The sequence below is a fragment of the Hippocampus zosterae genome, chromosome 13 (assembly GCF_025434085.1).
Source record: "Hippocampus zosterae strain Florida chromosome 13, ASM2543408v3, whole genome shotgun sequence".
NCBI classification, from domain to species: domain Eukaryota; kingdom Metazoa; phylum Chordata; class Actinopteri; order Syngnathiformes; family Syngnathidae; genus Hippocampus; species Hippocampus zosterae.
Window position 1 is genome coordinate 6,441,631 of NC_067463.1, and position 26,404 is coordinate 6,468,034.

A 26,404-nucleotide genomic window follows, 5' to 3' on the forward strand; every position below is an offset into this window, starting at 1 on the left:
ATTTTTATTTTGCCTCTGATTGTGAATGAGTTAAATAGATTTTAATAAATTGCATCAGGAGTGGCCCTGTGGGCCAGTGGTTAGCGCGTCGACCTCACAGTGCAGAATTCATGGGTTTGATCCCGGCTCCGGCCTTTCCTGTGTGGGGTTTGCATGTTCTCCCCGTGCCTGAGTGGGTTTTCTCCAGGTACTCCGGTTTCCTCCCACATTCCAAAAACATGCGTGGCAGGCTGATTGAACACTCAAAATTGTCCCTAGGTGTGAGGGTGAGCAGGGGTGGTTGTTCATCTCTGTGTGTCCTGCGATTGGCTGGCAACCTGTTCGGGGTGTTCCCCGCCTACTGTCTGAAGACGGCTGGGATAGGTTCCAGCACCCCCCATGACCCTTGTGAGGTTAAAGCGGTTCAGAAAATGGATGGATGGATGGATAAATTGCACCATTGAAATCCCCAAATCCAAGTTCTAACCGAGACTGTCCCTTTCCAAGCGCCACGATGTTGTGCAACTACAACTCTTGGTTGCGTGTCACTGTCATGCAATGTCTCATGTGGGTGCAACTGGATGCATTTATCTCCTGTGTCTCCTTCACTCTCAGATGACGGCGACACAGTTGAGGTTCGCTTTAATGCCAAATTGTGGTTTTCTTAAGCCGCAGCAGTAAACATTTACAAACTGTGAATGCCGTTGAACAAGAAACGTTCACCGAAATGTGCTCATTAAATTAAAACCATGACGGTGGGACTGAGCGATATGGCCTTGAAATAAAATGATCCCCCCATCCCCCCCATCTCCCACAATACAGGTAAACAGTGTTTAACTTCAATCTCATTGTTCCACATGCATGACTGCACCTTCCCATGTTGACAAACACATGGCTGACAGGCCGTCGCTCATATTAAGTCGGGTGTGTTATGTTTTGCAGAGAGAGCCGGCAAAGGTTGTTCATCCTGCTCTCTGCTGTCATGCCACCTCTTATCACAACATTGCCCTACCCTGGCCCTTGGGGCCTGGAGATGGACCAAAGACTCGCAAAAAGACCTGACAACCCTTCTAAAAAGTATTGGGACAATTACAGGAAGAAAAATAAGGAGTCAGTCAGTGACCCACAATTTGCTCATTTTAAAAAAAAATTTTAACGGCAGTCCGAGACTTCAGATTCATGCCTCAAAGAGCATGGAAGTCATTAAGGGTCTTGGGTAATAAGGGACCTTTGGCTTTCACCTGCCAATTAAAGCTAATTCAAGTAAACGTTGGATCGTCTTTCAAAGCCTAACAGCGGACTATGTCTTCAGTTATTGGGTTTGCCTCAGAAGAAACTAAGACAAAACAATAGTTCTCAGATTCTCTCAACTCAATTGTATTTTATAGAGCATTTTAAAACAACCACCGCCGTATACAAAGTGCCATACATGGAGATAAAATAATTAAAACAAAAAAAACAATAAATTAAGAACAAAGACAGTGGAAAGCATAAAAAGAGTCAAACTAAAAATCAAGTCTCAAGGACTCTAAAATGTATAGGGAGCCAATAATTTGATGCCCAAGTAGGAGTTATGTTCTCCCTCTTACGAGAACCAGTCAAGAGGTGAGCAGCAGCATTCTGGACCAACTGGAGACGCTGAATGGAGGATTGGCTGACTCCAAAGAAAAATGCATTACAGTAATCCAGCCGGGATGTAACAAAGGCATGAGTTACTGTCTCAAAGTGCTCATGAGAAAGGAGAGGTTTTACTTTAGCCAGCTGCCCTGAAATGAAAGAAGCTGGATTTAACAACGGCACCAATTTGCCAGTCCAGTTAAAGACCCAAGTTCAAGACTGTTGTGTTAAGATAAGGAGCCAGGGGCCCAGGTCCATAGGATGGAATGTGCAACAGCCACTGGGACCAGACGCGATCACTTTTGTCTTTTCAGTGAAATTCAAGAAATTGGCCTCAATGAGAAAGTGTCTTTTTTGCTCAGTGGGACGTAGATCTGACAGTCATCTGCATAACAATGGAAGGAAATAACATGTTTCCTTGAGATAGAACCCAATGGGCGCAGAAACGGTGAGAACAGCAGAGGCCCCAGAATTGAGCCATGTGGAACACCACACGACAGTGGGGCAGTTTGTGACTCAGAGCGACCAAGGCTGACACAAAAGGTTCTGTCAGCTAAATAGGACCTAAACCACTCATAGGCGCTACCACCAATGCACACTAGGTGATGCAAACGCACCAAAAGAATACTGTACTCTGATCCACTGTATCGAATGCTGCAGTTAAATCCAAATTTACTGACCAACATTCACTTAAAAAGGTAATCCAATTTGATCCCAGTGTTCATTGTTAATAATGCGGTAACACTGTACATGGATTTGTGTAAAGGTTTACATTAACATTTCGGGAAATGTGAAACACAACAGTATTTGTTTATTCTGCTATTATTAGCACTTTTTTTAAAAAAGAGGACCATGGGCTGGTGTCAATCCCAGTTGATATCTGCCTAAAGGCCATTCAGGGTTGACGTGCAAAGACAAGTAAGCAGTCAAACACATCCACGCCCGGAGGCCATTTAGAGCCGGCAATTAGGCTCAACAGCGTGGTTTTAAGTGGTTCCTGAAGGGAAGCTGCTCAGCAACGGAATGCCCAACTTTAGTCACTTGTTCACCAACCGTTGTTTTGTTTGGCATTGAAAGGTTTGGCTTGATAAGCCGCGATGTGACAGATGTGTTGATTACCTTACTTCCTCCCGTCATGGGCTGCAGATAGAACCAAGTAACCATGGCCTGTAGGGCTTTGCCCATGTCTATTTTATTTGTCTAGTGATAAGAGTGATTAATTTCAAAATACCGTGGGATATGATGGGGGACAGGTCATAAAGACAAAAATCCCTCATATATGATTTACAGATCTTTTTTTTAATACTAGAAGGTGTATTTACACCAGAAAAGTCTTTTGGTGTGCTTGTTTGGTCCGGACCAAAAGTGGACCAAATTTTTTTTAGTTCTGGTGTGGTTCAGTTTTTGTAAGTGAATTTTGTACGTTGTAGGACTGAACCCAGCCGATTTGATTGCCAGCCAAATGAAACGTCTCCCCTCATTCCCTTGTGGTCTACTTTGTGGAAGCATAATTGACTCACTGGAGTCCGTGCAGGAGATATGCGCGTGCAAGGCACGTTTCCGGGAAATGACGTGAAGCTATCCACGCGGGAATGATACAAAGTTGACCACTGCGAAAGCGACTGTGTGTGACAACCTACCCCCCACAAGTTCGATACAATGCTGATGTCAAATTTACCTTGGTCATCTGACGTACAAAAAGGAATGAACGACTTTTTTTAGGGTTCCAAAACAGTCTTGAGGATGTCGTGGGACTGCAATTCATGGTACCACGATGGAAGTTTGCCTTCATTGGTAAAATACAAGTCATCCGCACATTGTGATGGCAGTCTTATGGTTTAGTTTTCATTATTAAAACGATCTGTCTGCAGTGCTCTTTTAACCTCTGCTTTATTTATCGGTGCAGCCCCCAAGAGGGCTCTGCTACATCCATTACTACCAGATGATTGTTCCCATAATTGGAGCCCCATCGAGCAGCCCCGGCACCTCGAAATAGTCAGTGTGTAAGAAGATCTTTTAAACAGGAAGCACATTACGCCACATTTCTGAAATAGGTTAATTATACTTTTGACCAAATGACACAATGTCCCAATTTGCACCGAAAGCATGTTGCTTTGATTCCCTGATTGGACCATTTTCTTGATTTAAACATTATGTTCAAGAAGCCAATGATGCATTCACAAGAAAACCACAAACTAAAAACTAAACAAAAACACCCCCCCCCCCAAAAAAAAACATTTTGTCATATGTTCTTGGCTTTGAGAGACATGGAAAAATTACCCCAAACCAAAACAACGTCACAAAGGGATTGGTGCACGAAAGCGTTAACGTGTCCAGAAAGGAGACCACCCCTCGTCCCTTTGAACCGACTTTCACCTTCGTTTATTTGTAATGAAATAGACGACACAGTTTTATAGAAAATTGCTACTTTTATTTTTAATACTGTCCTTTGTTTTGGCATCATTTTTTTTACAAACACATAAACACTTGAGATAAACAATACAGAGCATGATGGTGCTTTAGCGACAAAGTTGCAAACAGCTGCTGTTCCCTTTCACAGTCCAAAGCAGCATAAAAGTATTCCAGTTGATGCGTTCATGGGATGGGCAGATGGGATCTGATCTTGTCACGTCGCGTGCTCGCCAGCAGGTGGCGGGTTCTCCCGCCACCTGTTCGGCACACCTGCCCGTTATTTCGGGCTGATTACGTGCCTTTATTAGGCGACTCCGGCAGTCATCTCACTGCCGGAGAATTCCTTACCGTGCCATTGCTCTCTATTTGCTATTCTCGTCGTTTGACTACTTCTCGCTGCCCTATTGCCTTACGGCCCCAATCTTCGCGTACTTCTTATTGTGATCAAATTGTTATCTCGGTAGTTCCTCGCCCTTTATCGTTTCGCGAGCGTTTTCGGTTGTCTTCCTTATTTTTTCCTGGTCCTTATTTGACCAGCGTTTTCTGTTACCGTTTTCCCTGTTCGGGCTCCTTTTGTTCTTTATTAAAACACCTTTGTTCTCACAAGATCTTTTCGTTGTCTGCTTCTCCGGGGATCCACCTCGTTTCTCTCTGTTGTGCACGAGGCGATTTCTCATCGCCTCGGGCTCAACGTGACAGATCTTGGTTGGGGGGTGATGTAGGGGGTGATGTATGGATTCACATTAGACTGCACTTTAGTCCTAAAAACTTGACGAAGCAGTTTTACCTTTTATATACAACGTCGCTTTCAGCTGTAGCCAAGATTTTGCATCACGTTTAACGAGTACTATTTTAAAAGACGGCTGCGTGCCTGGTGAATCAAAGGCGCACTGTTGTAAACCATTTACACTTAAGATGGTGATGAGTTCTCGCTCCAGACCAGAGGACGAAGTTTGAGTGTCAGTCGGGGTAAAATGGCTTAATTCAAGGTGTCAGAAGTTTGGGGAAGACTATTTTCAGAGACTCTCAGATGAGCTTCTGAATCTCGGTTTTTGAGCTCAGTCCTCAGAACGACTATATAGGCATATGTTACCATGCCAGCAAAACCCAAAACATTGAATCCAGTTGTTCTAAACTATGCTTTTGAAGTATAGATCAAAAGAACGGTCATCGAGCATGGGAGAACATTCTTGGACGGGTCGTTTGCGCGGTTAAAAAATTACCATCATTTTTATTTACTCTATGTTTTTTACATTATGCACAACTCTCATTTATTGTGTGATCATCTAATTGTAATGTGTGTTTGTTACATATTTTGATGCATTTTTATGCTTTAGAAAACATTTGTCTGAATTTTGGGGGGCCTTGGAACGGATTAGGGCATTTACATGGAAAACGTGTCTCTACTTACAAAATTTTCTCGTTAAAAAATTTCTTCCAGAACCAATTAATTTCGTGAGTAGAGGTACCACTGTACACACACACAAAAGATGAACATATTGTTTTGTCCCAAACTGTCAGCTACCTGAATGCTATTCTCGAGTGACATTCATCTCAGCCTCCGTCGCAAATAATTTTGACAATCATGCGTAGGAAGCATGTTTTTGTCTATCCAAATCGGTATCGTTTCAAATCACAATTAACAGCAAAATAACTGAATTAATTGACAGAAAACAATGTCACAACAACAATGAATCGGAACATCGGCCACACAAACCGGCCTTCCTGTCCACGGCACGGCCGTGTGGACAGACCCGATGCCTCTGTGTTGAGTCCGTCAGCCTTTGAGCTGCCATCCAACCCAAAAGCAATCGGCTGGGCGAAGAGATGGGTATTTTGACAGAATACACTTGGTATGCTTGGAAGTTTCGATCCACAAATGTCATCAGTAAGTCTGGTGACATGATTCAAAGCTTTATCAGACCATCAGTCGTACTCCATGATGGAAACGGTGAAAAGTAAATAGCAGAGTCTCTTCAGTTTCTGATTTAAATGCAGCTGTGTCAAACTTCAAATGTATTTTTTTTTTGTATCATGAATAGCTGCGCTTCCCTCCAGTTTCACTTCCAAGTCCAGCAACAGATTTACAACTCATTCAATGTTTCCTGAACAAGAAACAGTTTTAAAACAAACCATTATCAAAGGCTGTGTCCATGTTAAAAATAATGGCACTTTTCCGATTGGACTTTTTCTTGTCAATTGCACTTTGTTACATCACTTGATTGGCTTTTTTTCTCACCATCCAAAGCCATTTGAAAACTGCAGCCTGCTTGTTGTCCCGTCCTGACTAGGCTCATTTCCAACATGCTGCAAATGTGAGTGCGACTCGTTGTTGTCTGAATCGTCATTCCAGTCAGTAGTGGTATCGTCTTACAAAACAAAGGAAAAGTGCCGCATTGAAACTGTGACAAAACCTCAGAATGCTGAAACCACTACGCAGGTGATGGGCAGGGCTTCCAAAGTGTTCATATATTATTGCATCTTAAAAATACGATGGCTTTAGGGATGATCGACTGTTATTTGAGGGGGAGTGGCCTTCCATCAGTGGGACCTGATAGTCCAAATTGCCGTTTTGTTGCAACGATGTGGCTGGTTGTCGAGTGTGACAACGGTCAGTTTCTGTCTGTTTGTGGGGTAGTGGGCCGTTTCCCCCATCTTCCGGACATGCCTTGATGCCGTCCACTTCCATTGAATCGTCAGGATCTGCAGGACCCAGCTCGAGCTCCATTCCCGCTTTACGCTGCCTCTTCTTCCGGAGACAGATGATCAGACAGACCACCAATGCCAACCCCAGCACCAGTGCCAGAGCAGCTATTGCAGGAATGAGAGTATTCATGAGTGAGCTTTGAGTCTCCACTCGGGGTTCTAAGGATGCCAGAGGAACCCCTGCCGTCCGAGCTTCTGTACATGACCCCGTCTCCACTGAGCTGTTTGCCCTTGTGGTCATTCTCTCCCCGAGAGGGCTCGCGCAGACGGAGTAGGTACAGTTGGGTCTGAGTCCACGCAGGGTGTACTCCGGATAGGATGCCGGCACGCTCAAAATAATGGGGCGGCGGTCGGGGCCAGAGAGATTGCGGTAGGTCAGCCTGATGCCACGGATATTTGGTCGTGTCTTAATGAAGAGGTGCAGATCGAGAAGAATAGAGGTGGAGGTCACTTGGCGGGAGCTGATGGCATCAAGTTCTGCACGAAGCGTGGACTCTTCAACAGACACTTCTGTTCCCAGAGGTTTTGGTGGTTCCGTAGTGTTGTCGACATTTTCACAGTAGAGTCCAGATGTTCCTGAAGGACACAGACACCCCAGTTGCCCTATTGGGTCAAAGTTACAAATGCCACCGTTGAGACAAATATTTGGTGGACAGATGTGCTGGTCATATTTCCCACTAGTGAAGCTTGGAGAGGCGGTAACCTCTGATGGAAGCGGGTCTGTTTTTGAGTCCAGGCTTTGTTCACTTGGTGGTGGCGGAGGAGGAGGAATTGCATTGGTATGGGTTGTTTCTTGGAATGTCGTAGGATCCTGTGGCGCTGGAGTACTCCCCATGAGTGATTTCATCAGTAAAGTTGTGGTCGGTGGACAGCCAAAATCTGTGTGGTCCAGTGCTGAAAGCATCTTCCCGGCATTAGCTAGAGGGAAGTGGCACCTGGTCTCCCTAAGCCTCCCCAGATTTATATTCTTCTCTTTCAGCCAAACCGCAAACGAAGCGAGGGGGCACAAACAATTAAATGGATTTTCAGCTGCTGCCAGATGTACAAGTTTGGGGAAAGACTGGAAAAAGTCTTGGGGAAAGCCCTGAAGATTGAGACCACTGAGATCTAATTCTTGGAGCCCGGTGAGTTTCTGAAAGTCTTCTGTCCTGAGCTCACCCAGTGGGTTGGCAGCCAGATTGAGCTTGATCAAGCCCTTTAGGGAGTCCTTCTTTAGGGCTTGGGGAACCGCTGTGAGTTGGTTCATGGAGATGTCTAGCTCGTGGAGGTTCCCTAGAAAAGCAACAAGATCTTCATCTAGAGAAACAAGCCCGAGAGACGCCATTTTCAGGGTTTCTAAGTGGGGTGTCTGAAGGTCTGAGACATGCAAGGTGGGGATGTTGTTGTAACTCAGGTCTAGAAGCAGAAGCCTGGGTAAATTAAGAGACGGCAAAGATATGAGTTCGTTCCCTTGGAGCTTGAGTTCCAGTAGCATTTCTAAACCTTCAAAAGCTTCTCGTTGGATGCTCTGGATGTGATTTTGGTGGAGATACAGTCTCTCCAGCTGGACCAAGCCAGAAAAGCTCTCTTTGGAAATGTGAGTGATGAAGTTGGAGGACAGGTCCAAGTTCTTCAGCTTCGACAGCATCTTGAATACACCGTCTGGAACCTCTCTCAGCTCATTCTGGCTTAGATCTAGCAAATCCAAGTCTCCAAGACCCACAAAGTCGTTTTGGGTCAGAGCATTGATGCCGTTTTGGAAGATGTAAAGATTGATGGTGCTGGATGGAACCCGGGGCACAGTGGTGGACCGTCGAACGATGCAGAATATTGATCCTGGACTGTTACAAGTACAATCTTCTGGGCACTCGATGGATAAAACCAGACTTGAGGAGAGGAAGAGGAGCACGAGATTAAACAACATGGTAATTCCAGGGCTTGGAACTCTGAAAGACAAAACGGAAACAGACAAAAGGAAGGTGTTAATTTTGATTTGTGTCTTTGGTTGGCCACAGAAACTGGAAATAAATCATGAACAGGTGGTTTGTAAAGGTGTTTGTTTAAGATGGACCCTCAATCTTTATTTTAATTCCAATTGAGTCCTACTTTATATCCTTTACCTTCTTTTTTAAAGCCATGTTGTTGTTTTTTTTGTAAGGAATTCTTGACTGACTGCATCACCTAACCCGAAGCCAAGAATCTGTCAAGAAGACCTACAAAGCCAGTTCCTACTTTTTCAAAGTCCTTATTAAATGTGACACAGTTTTCTCGTTCACATGGAGCCTCTGCCATTTGCAACGTCAAACAGAAATGTGGCCGCTGACGTGACGCAAAGCAGATCGGCACGCATACCTGAGACCGACAGCCACACGGTGAACAGCAGACGAGGCGCAATCGCCATCACAGCTGGATTAAGTTACCCACAATGCACTGGAGCCATCACTCACGTTGCGACACAGCCACATGAACCTTTGCTTTGTCCTCCTAATGACTAGAGGGATTAGCTAGGGAAGAATACTAAACGGGACGGAGAAAAGGATGTAGGCAAAAGAAAATGAGGAGGTAGCGACTATTTTTCACAAGTCTTATTGAAACACAGTACGTATTCTCTTGTATGTTTCTCTTCGGTCATGTGGTGCCTAGGCATCAAAAGATCTACTGTGGTTGAATCTCGGCAGGTGGCTGGAGACTGTATAATGTCGGTGGTTTATTTTTTTCGGCATTCCTAGAGGAGCATGAAGAGGATTGAAGAAGTTGGGTTAGAGGTGAACTGGATGTAAAAATCACCCCGGTTGCATCATCCTTAACCCTTTCAGGCACAGTGGTTACTATAGTGGACATCTTATCAGGTTACAGGGTGCATGAAAGGGTTAAAAGGGGCCTTGGAGATTGTAAACCGTAAAAATATGTGTGTTGCACAAACGTTTCCCGTTGCTTGGGAATCCGTTATCGACTGCACAGAGGTAGGAGAGGGACAAAGGGGGGGAAAGTAAGGAATGAAGGTACTTAAGTGCAAAAACGGGGTCCATAAATTATATTTGGGAACATGTGTCCAAGGGGAGATTACTTCATCTTTTCTGAGAGGGGGAGGGGAAAAAACACCCACTTCCACCCCCTCAACTTCCCATAAATGGAATATCCTGTTACTTTATCCCGAAAAAGGTCCGTGGTCTCTTAAAAAATGCTCCAAAATGCAATTGTCTAAGCGCAATGCGCAACCTGGTCGTTGTGCAATCCAAACACTGGAGTGGAAGCGTGGTTGACAAAATATCAACATCATACAGTACAGGGCGCTTTACGTCAATCCAGACCAACGCTGTGGATTAGCGGTAAGCATGTCAGCTTTACAGTTGGAAGGTTCTGGGTTCAAATTTTTTTCCATGTATTGCAGGCAAGTGTTGCTACTTAGCATTTGTGTTGTCTTAGATCAAAAAATACTTGGTCAATAATCCACAATTTCTGTCGTTTGATTAATTGCATCATGAGGCAAGTACTGTTAAAGGAGAAAAAAAGTTCAATCCCCTGTGTAGGGCCGTTCTCACTTGACAACTGCTGTCTAGACTGCAGTGACAACTGCATTGGGGTCTATATTAAGATGACCAGACACTTACAATAGCGTGGTGAGAGACATAATTTCATATATATATATATATATACAAATTTCATTCCATTTCCCTTGTCTGGGTCTTTATTGGCGACAAAGTAGTTCACACACCTCGATAGATAGAGGCCAGTGTGATACCAGCTCCTGTGTGTAATCAGTACGTATGGAATGCAGGGGCTCGTGGGCGCACCTCTTAATACCTTGCTGCCTCTGAGCCAATTGTGTTTACGAGCAACAGCAAATGAAAAGCCCCATGCAAGTTTGCCAAAAAGCATTTGGCAACAGCCTCACACTTCTCTGACTTCTTGTTCCAAAACAATCCCAGAGATTGTTTTGGCATTATTTTTTTCCTTTGCTTACTTGAGTATTGGCTCAGATCTTCCTTCCAATGTGCATCTTCTCCCTGTCCTTACGTGGGTGACTTCTATATTGGCCAATGCCCGTATCTGGGAATGGTTGTTTGTCAATATGGCCGCTGTCAATGACTGACGACCAGCCCAGGTTGCACACTTCTTCTCTTGCTGATATGGGATTAGCTAAATTTGACCTGCAATCCTAAACAGGATAATGAGTCGAAAATTCAAAAACGTGCCTGCATCATCGAACAGGTAACTTTCTTGACACTGGGACAGCAACTACCTGGCGTAGACAAAAAAAAAAAACACATAGATTTTTACACGACCGTATTTTCCACACTAAAGGTTGCACTGGATTATGAGGTGCACCTTCAATGAATGGCCTATTTTGTAATTTTTTTCATATATTGGTCGCACCACATTTAAAGACGCAATCTACAATGCATCAACTAGATGGAGCTACACACAAGGGAATGCCAACAGAACACTACACTACACCCTGATTTATATAGCAACGATCAGATGTCTGTAAAACATATTTAATAAAGCGGCGGCACAGTTCACTGAACCAACAGCAAGTTATAACATTGACTCGATAACGTTGAACTCTCTTGCCGCTGCTCTATTTCCGTGTTCAACTGCGAACCCAATCGCCTTAAGTTTGAACTCTGCGTTGTAAGCATGTCTCTCGCAAGGAGCCATTTTGCGGTTGACATATTACCGTAATGACAAGACGCATCGGATTTTAAAGCGCGCTGTGAGCTTTTAAGAAAGGTGCGCCCTTCTAGTGCAGAAAATCATCTTTCATGTGTATGGGAGGTTTGACTACCGTGTCAAACCTCCCATACACATGAAAGATGACCAAAACTTTGGAAAAAGACCTTCCAGTCCTTGCGATTGGCTGATGACCATTTCAGGGTGAAGCCTGAAGTTGCCCAAAGTCAAGTGGGATAGGCTCTAGCACATCCATGACCCTAGAGAGGATGACCTTTGATGTATAAAATTTCATTTCACACAATGACAAAGCATTGTCAACAGAACCCTTATTTCTGACACATGATGATTTGCCAGTGGATAGCGCTAAACCACTCCCAAAGAGAACTGACTCGATGTCAGATCTTGAAGCATCGGTGGCTGGTATCGGCAGCCTCTGTGAGTACCCGGTCTCTAAAAAATAAGGCTGGAATCGACCCCAGACTAATACTCTGATATTGGTGCTCACTCATCCCTAGCTCATACATCCGAACATGGTATGGTGCACTCCATGGGACGGGGCTAGTAGTGCAGCGCACAAAGCATCTGACTGACTACGGACTTTGTGAGCAAAATGTTAAAGAGTAAAGAGCTAAAACTTAAAAACTGGGAACGGCCAAGTTCGGACTGTTTGGCTCCTCGTTTCCTGGCTTCCCAAACGAGGCAATCAATCAACCAAGTTGTTGTTCTAGAACCGCAGTTCAGCAACAGATCTTCACCAAATCTTTTTACCTTGAGGCGACCGCAAGGCTAATTTTCCCCTTGCACTCTCCTCAATGAGCTGCTTCCATCTGGAAACAGTGTCGCACCTACAGTCAAGTAGTTATTTGAGCAAAGAGTCACACTGGGGTTTTAATTCAACTTGTTTTCCAGACAGTAAACCTTCCTCGACTTCCTCCCACCATCCACGCGAATAACATTGTTTACGTGGCCTGTATCGAGTATTAAACAGCCTGTGATGTCAGGCCCGTTCACACAAGACCCAAATGGATCAAATCTCCCCGACGGAGTCGCCTGACTCCATATACGTCAAATTTAAACACATGTAAGCTTTTGAGCTGTTTTCAAAACATGGCTTTGCAGTCACCAAGGTCTGGTAATCATGAGAATTTCTCTCACTTTTGAGAAAAGAACAAATTGGCACGTTGTTCCTTTTTATTTATTTATCTCGTGCCTTTGTTGCGTCCCTCGAGCCCTGTTGGACAAAGTCGTCTGACCGTTGGCTAGCGACAATTTACTCAGTTGCTTGGTTCCCCTTCATTTCCGACAAGTCCCAAACATTGCGAAACTGACATTTGACTGGAAAACCAAATCTCTTGAGCAGCGACAAACAACGGACTTGCTAATAATATGCTATTCGCCATTTTAAGTTACATTTCAGCACTGTCCTATGAAAAACAAACATGAGCGTCTTTTTTTTTTTTTTTTTTTGGCATTAATGGTATGTTCCTAATGCTTTAAAATTACCGATTGGACATAGCAACGAAATAATGATATTTAAAACAAAGTGAATTAAATTATAGCCTTGAAGAATAAAATAGAGAAAGTCGAGGAAAATGGCTTCTTGGTTTATTACGATAACAACCCATTATTACATTGCAAGTGAAAGAATCTAATTAGTCCGGCTAGTTTGTGGATCCCCTTAAGACAAAAATCCGTTTTGGGGGGGGTTGGCCACACTGACATAAATCAACCAGATGTGCGTGAACACACACACGTGCATGCACATGCACGCAAAAACGAAAAAGTGTGCCCCACTGCTTGGATCACCTCGTTACGAACGCCTTAGTCCAATAGTGTCGGCGGATTTATGGCTGACAAGAACTTGGAAGAACTATAGGGACACGTGCAAACACACACACACACACGCTCATCCACGGACTATTCAGCAAATGAGTATGACACCATTTATTCACAAGGAGATTAAATGATGTCTACGTACGTATGCCTGTGTGTGTGGGGGTGGGAGGGGGGGGGCGTATGTTTACGTAAGTCACTTATCTATTTACTTTTACCCCTCACAAATCCTTCAGTTAAGTAAACACGCACGCATTCTGGAATCAATTAGAGCCGTTGCCTGCATGGCTTTCCAATCTGCCGACCTTGACTGCTTCGTAGAAAAACAATGGCTTCATTCTGCAAAAGATCATACGAGTCAGACCCTTTGTAAGCGCTGCTCAACCCCCCAAGCCCCCTACGAGGACCGACGCTGTTATCTTTTACAGTGTGGAAGCAGACGTGTCAAACCACTCGGCTTCCTTCTCGTACTGCGTCCGCCAGAGTAGCCAAATTTGGAAGCCATTTCGGCTTTCTTGGGTGACAAACACATTGAGATGCAAAAGACTTTGAACTAGCAGCGGTATCGTCATTTATGTGTGTGTGTGTGTGTGTGTGATGGGTCAGAAGTAAACCAAATTGGGTAAAAAAAAATTGACTGATCTGAGCAAACCCCCCAAAAAGTCAGGTTGGTTTATAAAAAAAATAAAAATAAATTGGGTTGAGTTGACCCAAGTAGCAATCCATCCATTTTGGACCCACATTGTTGTCTTTTTTTGACGCAACTTTTTTTCGAGCGGTGTCACAGTGAATGTCTGGTTAGCACGTTTGCCTCCCAGTGCAGAGGCGTAGGTTTCGATTCTGGCTTCCTGTGTGAGGCTAGGCCTGCGTGGGTTTTCTCCGGGTACTCCGGTTTCCTCCCACATTCCAAAAACATGCATGGCAGGCTGATTGAACACTCTAAATTGTTCCTCAGTGTGAGTGTGAGTGCGGATGCTTGTTTCGTCTCTGTGTGCCCTGCGATTGGCTGGCAACTGGTTCAGGGTGTCCCCTCGCCTGCTGATGAAGACAGCAGGGATAGGCTCCGGCACGCCCTGCGACCCTCGTGAGGATGAAGCAATTCAGAATGATGATTTCACAAATACACTCACTCACTCCGAAGCCGTACTCACAGACGCACACAACTAAAACACGACTGAAATGCTGTCTCGCCCCAGTGAAATGCCCTTACGAGCACGCCTGCAATGCTATCGCAGTTACAACTTACAGGCACTTCCGAGTCCTCAGCCCCCTCATGTTTTAATGATACCTTAAGTTCAATCTCATTCAAAAAATATATATATATACATCTAAAAAGACAAGCACACTCGTTCCGCTCTACTAAAAATAGCATCAAGCGTTACGGTGCCTTCAATGTCCGTGGGGGAAATAGCTAAGAATACGAAGAAAAAAATCGTAACAAGCAATAAACGTGCATGTGATCAGTTTTGGAGAACATGACACCCCAGTGGCGGTGGCGCCAAAGGCCAGGACGATTAATTCTGTTCAGGGGTGTCCAAAAAAAAGAACGTGCCTTCAATACAGTTTGTTTTCACGCGGTTTAAAAATCATGGTCGCACTGCTTCTCCTTGGCTTTTTTGCACCAGCCTTCGTTGACTATAAATGCCTTCAAAAAGCAAAAAGAAAACACTTTTTTGCCTCATGTGTACATCGCGTGTTGAGATCAAATTCTGACCATGTTGTTTTTTCCATGCAGATATAAATCCTTATTTTTTTTTTTTTTAACAGTTCCTTAATCAATCCGTTTTGGCGACTCAAGTCTTGTCATTCATGCCCCTGGTAAAAAACGTGTAAATCAAAAGACAACACAGATATACGGTCAAAGCTTTTACGGCTTCCACGACTGTCTCATCAATCTTTTTTCTTTCCAACAAGAACCATCTGCGAATGAGTGAACGCCCAACACTGAATCGTCCGTCACCATAGCGACTCTCCTCTGCTTCACCGCCGGTCTTGGATGGCGTGTGTTTGTTTTTGGAGCGTCTCGGTCTGGCGAGAGGCTATGGCTACGCTCGGCATAACTTTGGCCAGTGTGTGCGCGGAAAGAGGAAAACGGCCCAGTCAGAGGAAATATGCACTGGCCAGCCGCTTCATTAGGTACGCCAACAAATGTCCATCCTAATCCATTTAACCCAAGTGTCTAGGATCCGGTAAATGGTCCATAAAGTTCTTGGGGGGGGGGGGGGGGGAGAGAATCTGATTAAACCTTAAGCAATAAGTAAGCATTTTCCACACAAAAATAAATAAATAAAGGGGGGAATGGCCCCCCCATAACATGAAAAATATATTGAAAAGAAAAAAAAATATGTATACACATCCCATCTAAAGCTAAAGCTAGCATGTGGCCCATAAAGCTAATGCTTTATGGGCCACATGCACACTAAAAACACTCTCAGCTAATCGCTCGTCCCGCTTGTTTGGATCTGTTTGTTGTCTCTTTCACGTGGCATTTCGCTCTCATCTGTGAGCAAGATGTCCACATACCACACAAGCTGCAGAACATGTGCAATAAAACATTTCTGGTTCCTCGGCGCCGAAACGACATAAAACTTTAACACATGGTTCTAACTACTGGTCATACAGAAAATGCTGTAATGTGCATGCTAGGCCAGTAGCGGGCAATGTTTTCCTTTTACGTTTATGATTATTTAGGGTGTTTTTTGGGAGGCTGGGGGGGGGTGTACTTATCCACTTTGAGATCTGCTTCCAAAAATCTTTATGTTGGTCTCATAGCCTTTTGTGGCCTTACATGACAACAATGACATTGGGAGGCTAAAATAATGCTAACCTGTTTAAAAGGGTAGCATTAGAGCAAGTGGCAAAATGGCCGCCGCCTGAGATGTTCCTAAACGGGTGGACTTTACTGCTTAACTCACAAATGCAAAATGAATCAGAATGCCGTGGTTTTCCCCTTTAAATCGATTAATTAACTAAACTATTTGATTAGCAAGTTAATCAGCAACTATTTCAATAATCAAGTCATCACTTTCTCACACTTCTCTCCATGAAAGCAGACTGATTTATCTTTTGTGATGAATCAAAATTGGACAAACATCAGTTTTTACTGTGGGAAAACAATGACTGACTGAATCCGTTTCAAAAAGGTGAATATGTTGGCGAGTCCATCAATCAATTCGTCTTGTGTGATCATGCTAAATTTTTGTTTACTTGTTTGGGTTTTTTTAATCATTAAACAATATCAAACATCCTTCAATCATTTTTAATCAACAGTAATTGGGAAAAATTGTTTTGTTCATGAAAGTGTTTTTTTTTTTCAATTAATCAATGCAGATGATTCATTCAAATACATCTAAAACTTCTTGAGTCAAAGAGCAGCTGTGGCAATATCGCAACGCTTTTTTTTTTCTTTTTTGGTGTCTGGATGATGTGATTATGATTCATCCGCCTCCCTGCGAGCACCCCTCCCTTCTTCTCCAAGCGGTGACTTTTCACCTCCTAATCCCCAGACGGCCCGCAGCGAAGCATGCGACACTGACAACGATGTGCGTATGCTTTTCTACACATGTTGTTGCCGCAGTATTATGTCTACTGTGCATTTTCTCGGCTTTGTAATCCTTTTACGTATGGCGGGCTTTGGCAAAGATTCTGCAAACTCTGGTTGTCCACAAAACAATTTGCAAGCAGTTCTGTCATATCATTTCAAAACTATTTTTGGGAACCTACCTGTCGATTAACCAATTATCCCTATCTATTTTAGTTTTGGGCAATTCAAAAGCTGTGACGTGATTTCCTTTTGGGGAGGGACGGGTTCGGTTTGGGACCAACAGGTGGCACTGTAGGGCTCCCCTGCAGCTGCACACCTGTTGGGCGTTAGGTAATTAGTGGCTCTAAAAGGACTCCCGTCATTGTTTGTATGCTACTGTCATGTTTGTTTCAGTCAGCCTTTGGTCATTGTTTAATTGTTATGCTTTATCTTCAGTCACGTGTTTTGTTTGATACTTTGGACTTTGTTTGTTTTGGATTTCATTTTCTGAGGTTTAATCTTTCAAGTACACCCGGCTCCTTCCTCCTGCCTGCTTTTTAGGGTCCACCACCTTGCTACGTGACTTGGGATAAGACTCCTTAAATGTCTAAATGTTGATAATACAGTGGTACCTCTACTAAGAAAATTTATTGGTTGTGGAAGAAATTCCTTAACTAGACAATTTTGTTAGTTGAGACGCGTTTTCCATGTAAATGACCTAATTCGTTACAAGCCCCCTCCCACCCAAAAAAATTCAGACATAAATGTTTTCTTAAGCATAAAAATGGATCAAAATATGTAACAAATACATGTTACAATTGGATAAACAAAGATAAATCCTAATGGCATTTGGAGGTAGTGAGGTTTAATGCCGTTGTGATTATGAGAGCGGGTGGAAAATAAATAAATTCTCCCCCCAGGGCACCAAAAAATTTGAGAACCCTCGGCCTCTGGGCTGAGAAAAGGCAGGAAAGGCCGAGGTTGTGACCCATCAACACCTGCAAGGCACAACGGGTGTTGAGAGGAGCAGCTTCTACGACAGCAGTGTAAATTACACAGACACGCGTGTCACACTTTCCAAACTGAGGTGACGGGATAACTGAGCAAACGTCGCCTCAGGTGAGAGAGGCTCTGTGCTTTTGTCTCCCAAGTTTTGTTCATATCTGACTGGAGGGACAACTTGGAAAATCTGAAGTCGTTTGCAGTATAAAGCCTTTAGTAAAGTTCACATGCTTGCGGGGGTAATACAGAAACAATGTTGTGGTAACCTTGAGGTGGCACTACAGCTAACATTCGAGTAGGTAGGTGGTAGGTATGCATGGTATGCAGGTAGCTTAACTGCTCATGATGGTGCTACAAAAACATCAGTGAAAGTCAAAGTAGGTAGGAAGATAGCTCGGTGGGCTTAGTAAGTCCTCTAAGTCCCCAACCTTTTTTTCCCCACGGACCAGTTTAATGTCAGATGATATTTTCAGGGACTGACCTTTAATGTGTGGCAGGTAAATGCAACAAAATAATATGATATGACCACGGGTGTCAAACTCATTTCAAATGGTGGGCCACATATGGTCTCGGTTGTTGTCAAGTGGACCGGACCATTAAAATGATACCATACTTTGCTATAAATAACCAAAATAATGCATTTCCTTTGTTTTGGTTTAAAGCACAAGAACATGAGGAAAATGTTGAAATTAAATGAACATATCTTTTACAAAACATTTCATGAAGCACCTTACATTTCCTTCGACAAATGTGCAATTTACTTTTATCATTCACATATATGCATTGCAACTGATCCCACTGATTGTACAAACTTTAACAAGTAAATGGTATTGAAAAATATAGTCATGCACTTTAAGATTAAACGAGATCTATAAAGAAATGTTTTAAGCCATTTACACGTGCATATCAAATCTAAAAGTAATCCCTCCCTACACCTTACAAACTAAGAGTGCTATTAAATGTGTAAATGTGAGAGTGCTATTGATCGCGTCTGCTGTGTTGGGTCTGTGACGGACTGAGGCTGCTGTTGTCTTTTTCTCTGATCAAAACAATGTGTCCCCGAGCGGATACTCCATGAATTGCGCCTTTTAAAAAATATTAATGTGTCCTTTATGCATGTTTTCACTTTTAAATTATCCTGCTGGCCTAATCAAACCTCTTTGCGGGCCGGTTCTGGCTTGCGGGCCGTATGTTTGACCCCACTGCTAAAGCCAGATGTAAGAGAATCCGGTCATTTTTCAAAATAAAACATCTTTCAGATTCCGAAATGAATAAAACGGAAGTAATGTAAGTTATTTATTCTTTCTCTGTGGACCGGTACCAAATGACCCACGGACCGGTATCGGTCCACTGGGGACCGGTGCAAAGGAAAGGAATGTTGGTATGTGAGTCGGGAGGTATGCAGCGGGGTAGATATGGTAGTACATATACTGTAAGTGGCTAGTTTGTAGCTAATACTATGATGCTAAGTCTTATTTTTTTTACGTGAAGCTAAAAAAAGAAAAAACAAACCACTGAGCAGGAGACAAACTGCTGACATCAGCTTCATAATAATGTCACCAGAGCTCAGATCCGCACCTCTGTATGCCGGTGTCTCCTGGTACCGCTGCGGAATGTTCACGGCGAGCGCTTTTTTTTTTCTACAAATGTCATGCTCTTTACCTTCTTACTGAAGCGCTGTGTTTATACAACGCGCCGAGGGGATGGGGGGGGGACTTGGAGACACACTTCATGGCTTACAAAAAGAGTAGCGAGCCCTAAAGGCTCCCTGGGGGTGGTGGTGGTGGGCGGGGTGGGGTGGGGGACTTCTAAGGGAAGAAAAGTTCCCCTCTGGTGAGCGTGCCGAGGTGCGGGTTCATCCATGTAGTTTTGCTTCTAGAATTCCTCAGGTGTCAAGATGACTTGTAAAAGGTTCAACGTGAGCCTGTTGTCATTGAAACCTGAAACCATATTAGGCACTCGGGGGAAAAGGACAACATGCACTACATTACCATCAATTCTAAAAAAATAACTAAATAAAAAAGTTGTACATTTGAAATGTTATGAGGATAAATTCGGGACGCTACATGAAAAAAAATGCATGTTTTGGGGCCTGAAACGGGAATTTAACCTTTTCAGGGACAACGGTTACTACAGTGGACCGCTTCAGGTCACCGGTTGTCATTATTGATGCATGAAAGGGTGAAGTTGGAACAACTTGAAAAATATAAACGATTGATGTTCATGGCAACAAGGTGATTTAGCATCGCAAAGAAAGCAAGTTGTTTTCTCCCAAACAATTTGCTGCATTGACTTTACTCATATTGTGAAGTTGAGGGACAATACAAGGGACACTTAGTTCTGTCAACTCTTATTTCTTCGTTGGAAAATGTGGGGAAGCCAATTTTCTCATTCATAAAACTTGAAATATTTTGTGCATGCCCTGCGATTGGCTGGCAACCGGTTCAGGGTGTCCTTCGCCGACTGCCCGAAGACCGCTGGGCACTAGCACCCTCCGCGACCCTTGTGAGGATGAACGGATTCGAAAGTGGATAAATGGATGGATTTTTTTTTTGTTGCATTGCCCAACTTCAAGTTTGCTCATTCATTGAGTCGAAATGAGTTCATTCTTTGTCTTTTTGTGAGAATTAAGTTTGATAAAAAAAATATCATTAAAACAAATACAAGCTTAATAGTATGACAGAAAAATTGTAATGTTAGTCATTGTAATAACAAACCAAAAAAAAAAAAACGTTAGGATAATGATTAAACACAGCCTTGTCCAACTAAAGCATTTTGCAAGCCACAATATTTGAGCCAAAACCAAAGAACCTGGGGGGGTTCAACCCCAATGTTCCAAGCATAACCCAGAGCAAATTAATACATCTTAAGAAATAAAAATAAAAGAATCACCCAGACATGGTGAAAACGGGCAGCCTGCAGGAAATGCCAAAGTTATAATGATCAAAGTAGCACCAAATGATTTTTTTATTTTATTTTTTTTTGCCTCGCGAGTGAGTGGGACCAGTGGAATGCAGACAAATGGATCACGTTGGAGCTGATTGTCTCAGTATGCTGGAGTGGAGGGACACGCCAGTCGAGTGCAGTGCAGTCTAATGTACACGAGTGAAACGCGCTGAAAACAAATCAGCACGATTCGACCTCATTCCACATTTGGGACGGGGAATATGTTTGGCCCCTGCAGGCTCGCCTTTGCCACTGAACTCCAGTTGCCCCGTATCAAAGAAAGAATCCCATTAATTTCAAAGCAAAAAAACAACAACAAAAAAAAGATGTTGACTGAAGCGTGTCGGAGTTTACCGCTCTGTCAAAAGGACCACCAACCTTTTCCGATCTTATGCAGTTGATAAAGTTTACATCCCCTTTGAATGTCAGATGTTTGTGATTTTTAAAAAATGAGAACAAGATAAATCATTTCAAAAGTTTTTTCACCAATGAACTCTATAGCAGCTCAACTGAGAATGTTTTTTTTTTAAATAAATAATGGAGTTGCACAATTGTGCACACCCTCCTATAACTGGGAAGGTGGTTGTGTTCTGAATCAAGCAGTCACATTCAAAAACCACTCCTGCGCACAATATTACTTTTTTTGGGGGGGGGGGGGTTGCTTGTACACGCACTACCGAAACACTCTCTCTCACTACTGGAAATGCTTTCGCTTTCATACAGTACTGAAATGGTAGCACCTACAGCTGTTTGGGTCCCCCCCCTCCCCCCCCCCCCCAGCACACACAACTGAAAGGCTCCCACAAACATTACCAAAACTCTCAAGGTGCCGGCCCTCGCAGCATCTTCCATCTCCATGGAACCCCCCCACCCCACCCCACCCCCCGCCACGCCCCTCACTACCACCCCTCCAAAATAAGAAAAACTTAATTAAATTGCTGAGGCAGCGAGTCAGGAATGTTTGCTTTCCTCTCTCTCTGTGCCTGGGCCTAACTGCCTCTGAGTTCTTTGCATTTTTCAGCCTTCTGATTCTTTTTCTTCTTCTTCTCAGATCCTTGTCATAATAAGAAGCCGATTGTTTTTGGTGAAATGGAGGCCCATTCATTAAGGTTCTGCTTCCTGGCATGACTTTGTTGACGTTTGAGAGTCCATGCTCCTTGTTAGCTTGTCGGCCAATCATCAAGGTGCTTTTCTGGTACTGTCTATCAATTTAGAAGTTGTCAACGTGGTCAGCCATATTCTGTAGTTGCTTAGAAAGCATGATTGCTAACTGAATAACCGTATTGCTTTGAATGCTGTCCAAGAAGTTGAGTTTTTTTTGTTCGGACCAGGAATCCAAATGACTTTGAATTATATCCAAGTAACCATACAGGTTTGGAATGAGAATCCAGCCAAGAGGTCATACCAATTCCTCATTCCAAATCTTTGTGATCTTTTTTTTTCTTCGCTGTCTTTTTGTGGTGGAGGATTTGCTTTGATACACCCGATCTAGAACCTGACTGCTTTTAAACATCCGATTTTATTTTTATTTTATCATCGTTGTGTAGTTTTAAGTTTATTATTGTTTGAAATCAGTCCAAGAACACTGCTGCTTTTTGAGGGATGGCCAATCAAAATATTGCAATTTTTAAACCTCATGATTAAAAAACCAAAACAAAACACTGATAAACAATCAATATTTGTAATATATGGGAAAAAATCATTAAAAAAATCTACAGATACATTTTTTCGTAACTATATACTCTTAAAAATCTATTAATTATTGTTGTTGTGCCTGTCTGAGCACTCTTTTGATTTTTGGAATGTTTCTTCCTTGTTGTCAGGTAGCCAAACCCAAAATGAAGGATATGTAGAAAGCGCACAGGAAACCGGCTGAGCCTCTCACAAATGTGGACACACCGTGTGTGCACGTGAGAGAGCGAGAGAGATGGAAAGATATATGAAAATGTTTCAGTAATGTATGTGAGCATAAAAAACTCCGGAGTGCACGAGTGTTTCAGTTGTGTGCCTGAGAGGTTTTAGTAGTCTGGGATAGCATATCAGTGGTGTTATATTTGCAAAAATAAAAAATAAAAAGCCTCATGCGTATGGGCGCATTTTGGTAGTGTGTTTGTTTCATTGTGAAGTGAGAGCGTTTCAGTTGTGTCTGAGCGAAATTCAGTCATGCGAGTGATGGTTTTAGAAGGTGGGTACTTTCAGAGAGCGGGTTCAGTAATGCGAGTGTCCGTAAGAGGTTAACTCTGGCCACGTCCCACACAATCTCTCACTCAGGCTAATCGTATTTCATTTCCACGCACGACGACACATGTGTGAATGGTTCGTGGGTGTGAAATGCGAGATGTCACTTACCCTTTACGACGAATCAAATCCAAGCGGGATATATGTTCGGGTCCAAACTATGTATCCAAACTTTCTGCATAAACACAACCGCGGTGAGCGTCCGTTCACGCGGAAAGTCTCCACGACGATCCGGCCCCGTGTCTATTCTCTTTGCGTGTCTTAATCCAAACTGCGGCAGTGTTTCGCCTCCACTCCACACACGGGGAAACACTTGAAGGAGGAGGTGCACAAAAGGAGAGGCGAGGCGGGGACTACCTGCCTCTCCAGTCCCGAACTGCAATATGTGCGCACTCAACAATTAGACAAAAAAACACTCAACAAAAAGGGATTTAAAAAAAGAAGCAACGTGACGGCATTAGCTTCTCGCTTCATTTAAAATGTCTTATAAATCAGAGTTTTCTCGCTTTGAGTTGGGAAAAGACACCATATTGTGATGATATATGCGCCTTGGCCACCAGGGGGCAGTATAATACCATCCATCTATTCATTCATTTTCTCATCTGTTATCCTCACGAGGGCCGTGGGCGTGCTGGAGCCTTTCCTGTCTTGGGGCAATAGGCGAGGTACACCTTGAACTGAACTGAATAATACATTCATAATAAATACACGAAGATAGCCACAATGGCTCAATAAACTGTAGTTATATTTGTTCGGTTTTGCAGAGGATAAAGAATATATGCCTGTGAATATTTTGTTTGTTAGGGTTTTTTTTTGTCTATATGCTTTCTGACTGTTTATATTTGAACACCGGTTGCTGGTTAAGCCCCTACGACATTAGCAGTCATTAGCACGGCTAAGGCGTTTCGCGATGTTAGCACTATGCAATCAGATTTTTGAAAGGCATAGATAATTTGATGGTAAATACATATGATGTAATTCTCTTTATTTGTTTGTGCCTACGTGTTTATTGATGCCAAGACTGTAATAAAATAAAGCCAAATACGACATACCAAAAATACTAATAAACTCGTCACTGAGTGTGTGTGTGTGTATGCGCATGTCTGTGTGCGAAGAAAGAGGAACATTTGACAGGATCGGGTAAAAACAAACAGCGGTGTTTGTTCTGCTGCTTTACAATTTTAAAAAAAAGTGTCAACTTCTCATGGGAAGAATCGCACTACGAGAGACGGGGCTCACTTGCACTTACTGTTAACGTGGGGAAAACATATGGTCAAACAAAATAATGGGTCCTCTGAGTTGTTTGCCTGTTGGTTCACTACTTGCTGGGTGTTCTCTCTAAATGGGTGACCATTCCATTCACACCATTGAAACCAGTGGCGGATGCTGGTCTGTCAAGGATGGGAAGCTCAATTTCGGCCTACATCATAAAATGTCTGTTTATTTTGAACAAGGCGTCTCTTCCAGGGTCTTAACTGTGGTGATATAAGTCAGTCTGCGAACACAAGCAGACTGACAATTACAATTACAATTGCAATTACAATGAACCCCACCAGAAACAAAAGATTAATTTGTCACGAGTCGTTTTCAACAAAGAGAGTGTTGCGAAGATAATTGGAAGAAGCCTCCAGTTCAACTCAGAACAGAATGGGAATTGAAAAATGCTCCCACGGATGGCAACACCAAAAGATCGATGATTGGCTCATTTCGCTGTCAATCAATAGATTCCGCCTCAGACAGATCATCCAATCATCATGCAGTAAAGCAGAGCGTCCCAGCCCGCCCATAAACGCCCACTGTCCATCGACTCCCAGAGACGCTGAGCGTCCGATGGGCGGAACAAAACCAGCATTTATCCAATGATTCGCCTCGTTTCAACGCATTGGGACTACTCTCTCGACGCCCGCGTCTGCAATGTAGACGCTCAGCGTCCACAGGTTAAAGCATAGTGAAGATGTGGGAATGAATGAGAAGAGAGTCGCGTCGCAACCAGTAATAAAAAGCTGATTCGGAACCAAAGTTGAGCGCGTTGTAGCGCATATTTAGTCAATGACGTACACACATATATTTTATCACGTATTTTTTGACATTTTAGGGGAAGCTGAGCTTCCCTTGCAGTCTTGGAGCAATCACCTCTGATAAAAACCCATGTTAATGTCTTGTTGGCCAAATAGCATCATTGCCCCAGTCCTGTTTAACTGACTGTCAGGATGTCACTGAAAAATACCAACGTGCTTGCTAGAAAAATTTTGTTTCCCCTTAGGTTCGTACATTCTCAGTCATCGAGGTCTTGGTACAGTAATCAGCAAAAGTTGAATCGAGGCAACTGGATACTTTTTTGTTTGTTAAATTTGTTGTGTGTGTGTGTGTGTGTGTGTGTGTGTGTGTGTGTTTGCCCCAAAAAACATAGGCGATGCTATTATGCTAAGGATAAATTCCTTGGTCTGGACCTCTGTCCCTGATTCGGTTTGGGTCACTTTGTTGGGTCAAGTCAGATGAGTTTAGCGATAAATTACAATTAACTCTGATAATTCTCACTTAAAACGTTGATTTTAAAAGTGCGGGCTTTTCACCAACCTGTCGTTTATATTGGGTGTAATTTCATTATCGGCCACGGGAGGGAGGCCCACTTTTTTGTTTTAAGACGGTGGTAATTTAAAAGAAGAAAAACAATGGGAAATATTTCAGCCCTGTCTGATTTTTGTTGAAAATTGCTACATGTCATCCGCTACAATCGTGCTTTTTACACCTACAGACCCAGCACAGCGGAAATGACTTGCCTTTCGAAGAAGCGTCACTTTTCTCTTTCACGCTGCTCCCAAAATGTCAACCTCCCTTCGCAGTGGAATGTAAACACGATGAGAAGGGGACGCGTTGATGCGTTTATCTGTGTACTCAGCACGGGATGTGTTTTGTCTTACTTCTCACACGACTCATGGAAGTGTTTCAAAACTGAAATGTAAAAAAAAAATAAAATATGCATAATCTTAATTGAAGTATATTCATATACTTCGGGTCATATTCATATAATTTGATCAATACCGGTTAAGACACTTATATTTTTTAAAAAATCAAATGAAGCGATTTTTAAAAAATACAAAATGGGTTTTATAGTTGCGGTGTGTGTGAAATGCTTCCCATGCTGAAACAATCATGCTTAAAATTCAATTTTTAAAGCGACTGTCGATTTAAATTTGTAAACATTCTTAGTACAGGCAATACTTAAATGGTGGTGGCCTACTGAGATGGAATTTTTGCATAGAATTCTCACTTAAAACGTTGATTTTAAAAGTGCGGGCTTTTCACCAACCTGTCGTTTATATTGGGTGTAATTTCATTATCGGCCACGGGAGGGAGGCCCACTTTTTTTGTTTTAAGCCTACTGAGATGGAATTTTTGCATAGAGGCAAAGGCAGAAACGGCGTCATAAAAAACTGAGAGTTACATCGATTTCCGTCAAACTTTGCGGACACAAGTGCATAAATGGTCCTG

The 26,404-nt window shown here is 43.0% G+C and overlaps 1 protein-coding gene across 1 annotated transcript; it reads right to left on the reverse strand.

The window, feature by feature from the left end:
* Positions 1 to 5,423: 5,423 nt before the first annotated feature.
* On the reverse strand, positions 5,424 to 23,346 carry LOC127613880 (vasorin-like). The gene is made up of 2 exons (XM_052085164.1): positions 23,024 to 23,346; positions 5,424 to 8,639 (listed from the first exon to the last, which is right to left on the reverse strand). The coding sequence occupies exon 2, from the start codon at positions 8,615 to 8,617 to the stop codon at positions 6,491 to 6,493; it is 2,127 nt and encodes a 708-aa protein (XP_051941124.1). The 5' UTR covers positions 8,618 to 8,639; positions 23,024 to 23,346; the 3' UTR covers positions 5,424 to 6,490.
* Positions 23,347 to 26,404: the final 3,058 nt, after the last annotated feature.

Excerpts from the sequence above, each read along its gene's own strand:
- LOC127613880 (XM_052085164.1), bottom strand. The coding sequence starts at position 8,617 with ATGTTGTTTAATCTCGTGCTCCTCTTCCTCTCCTCAAGTCTGGTTTTA.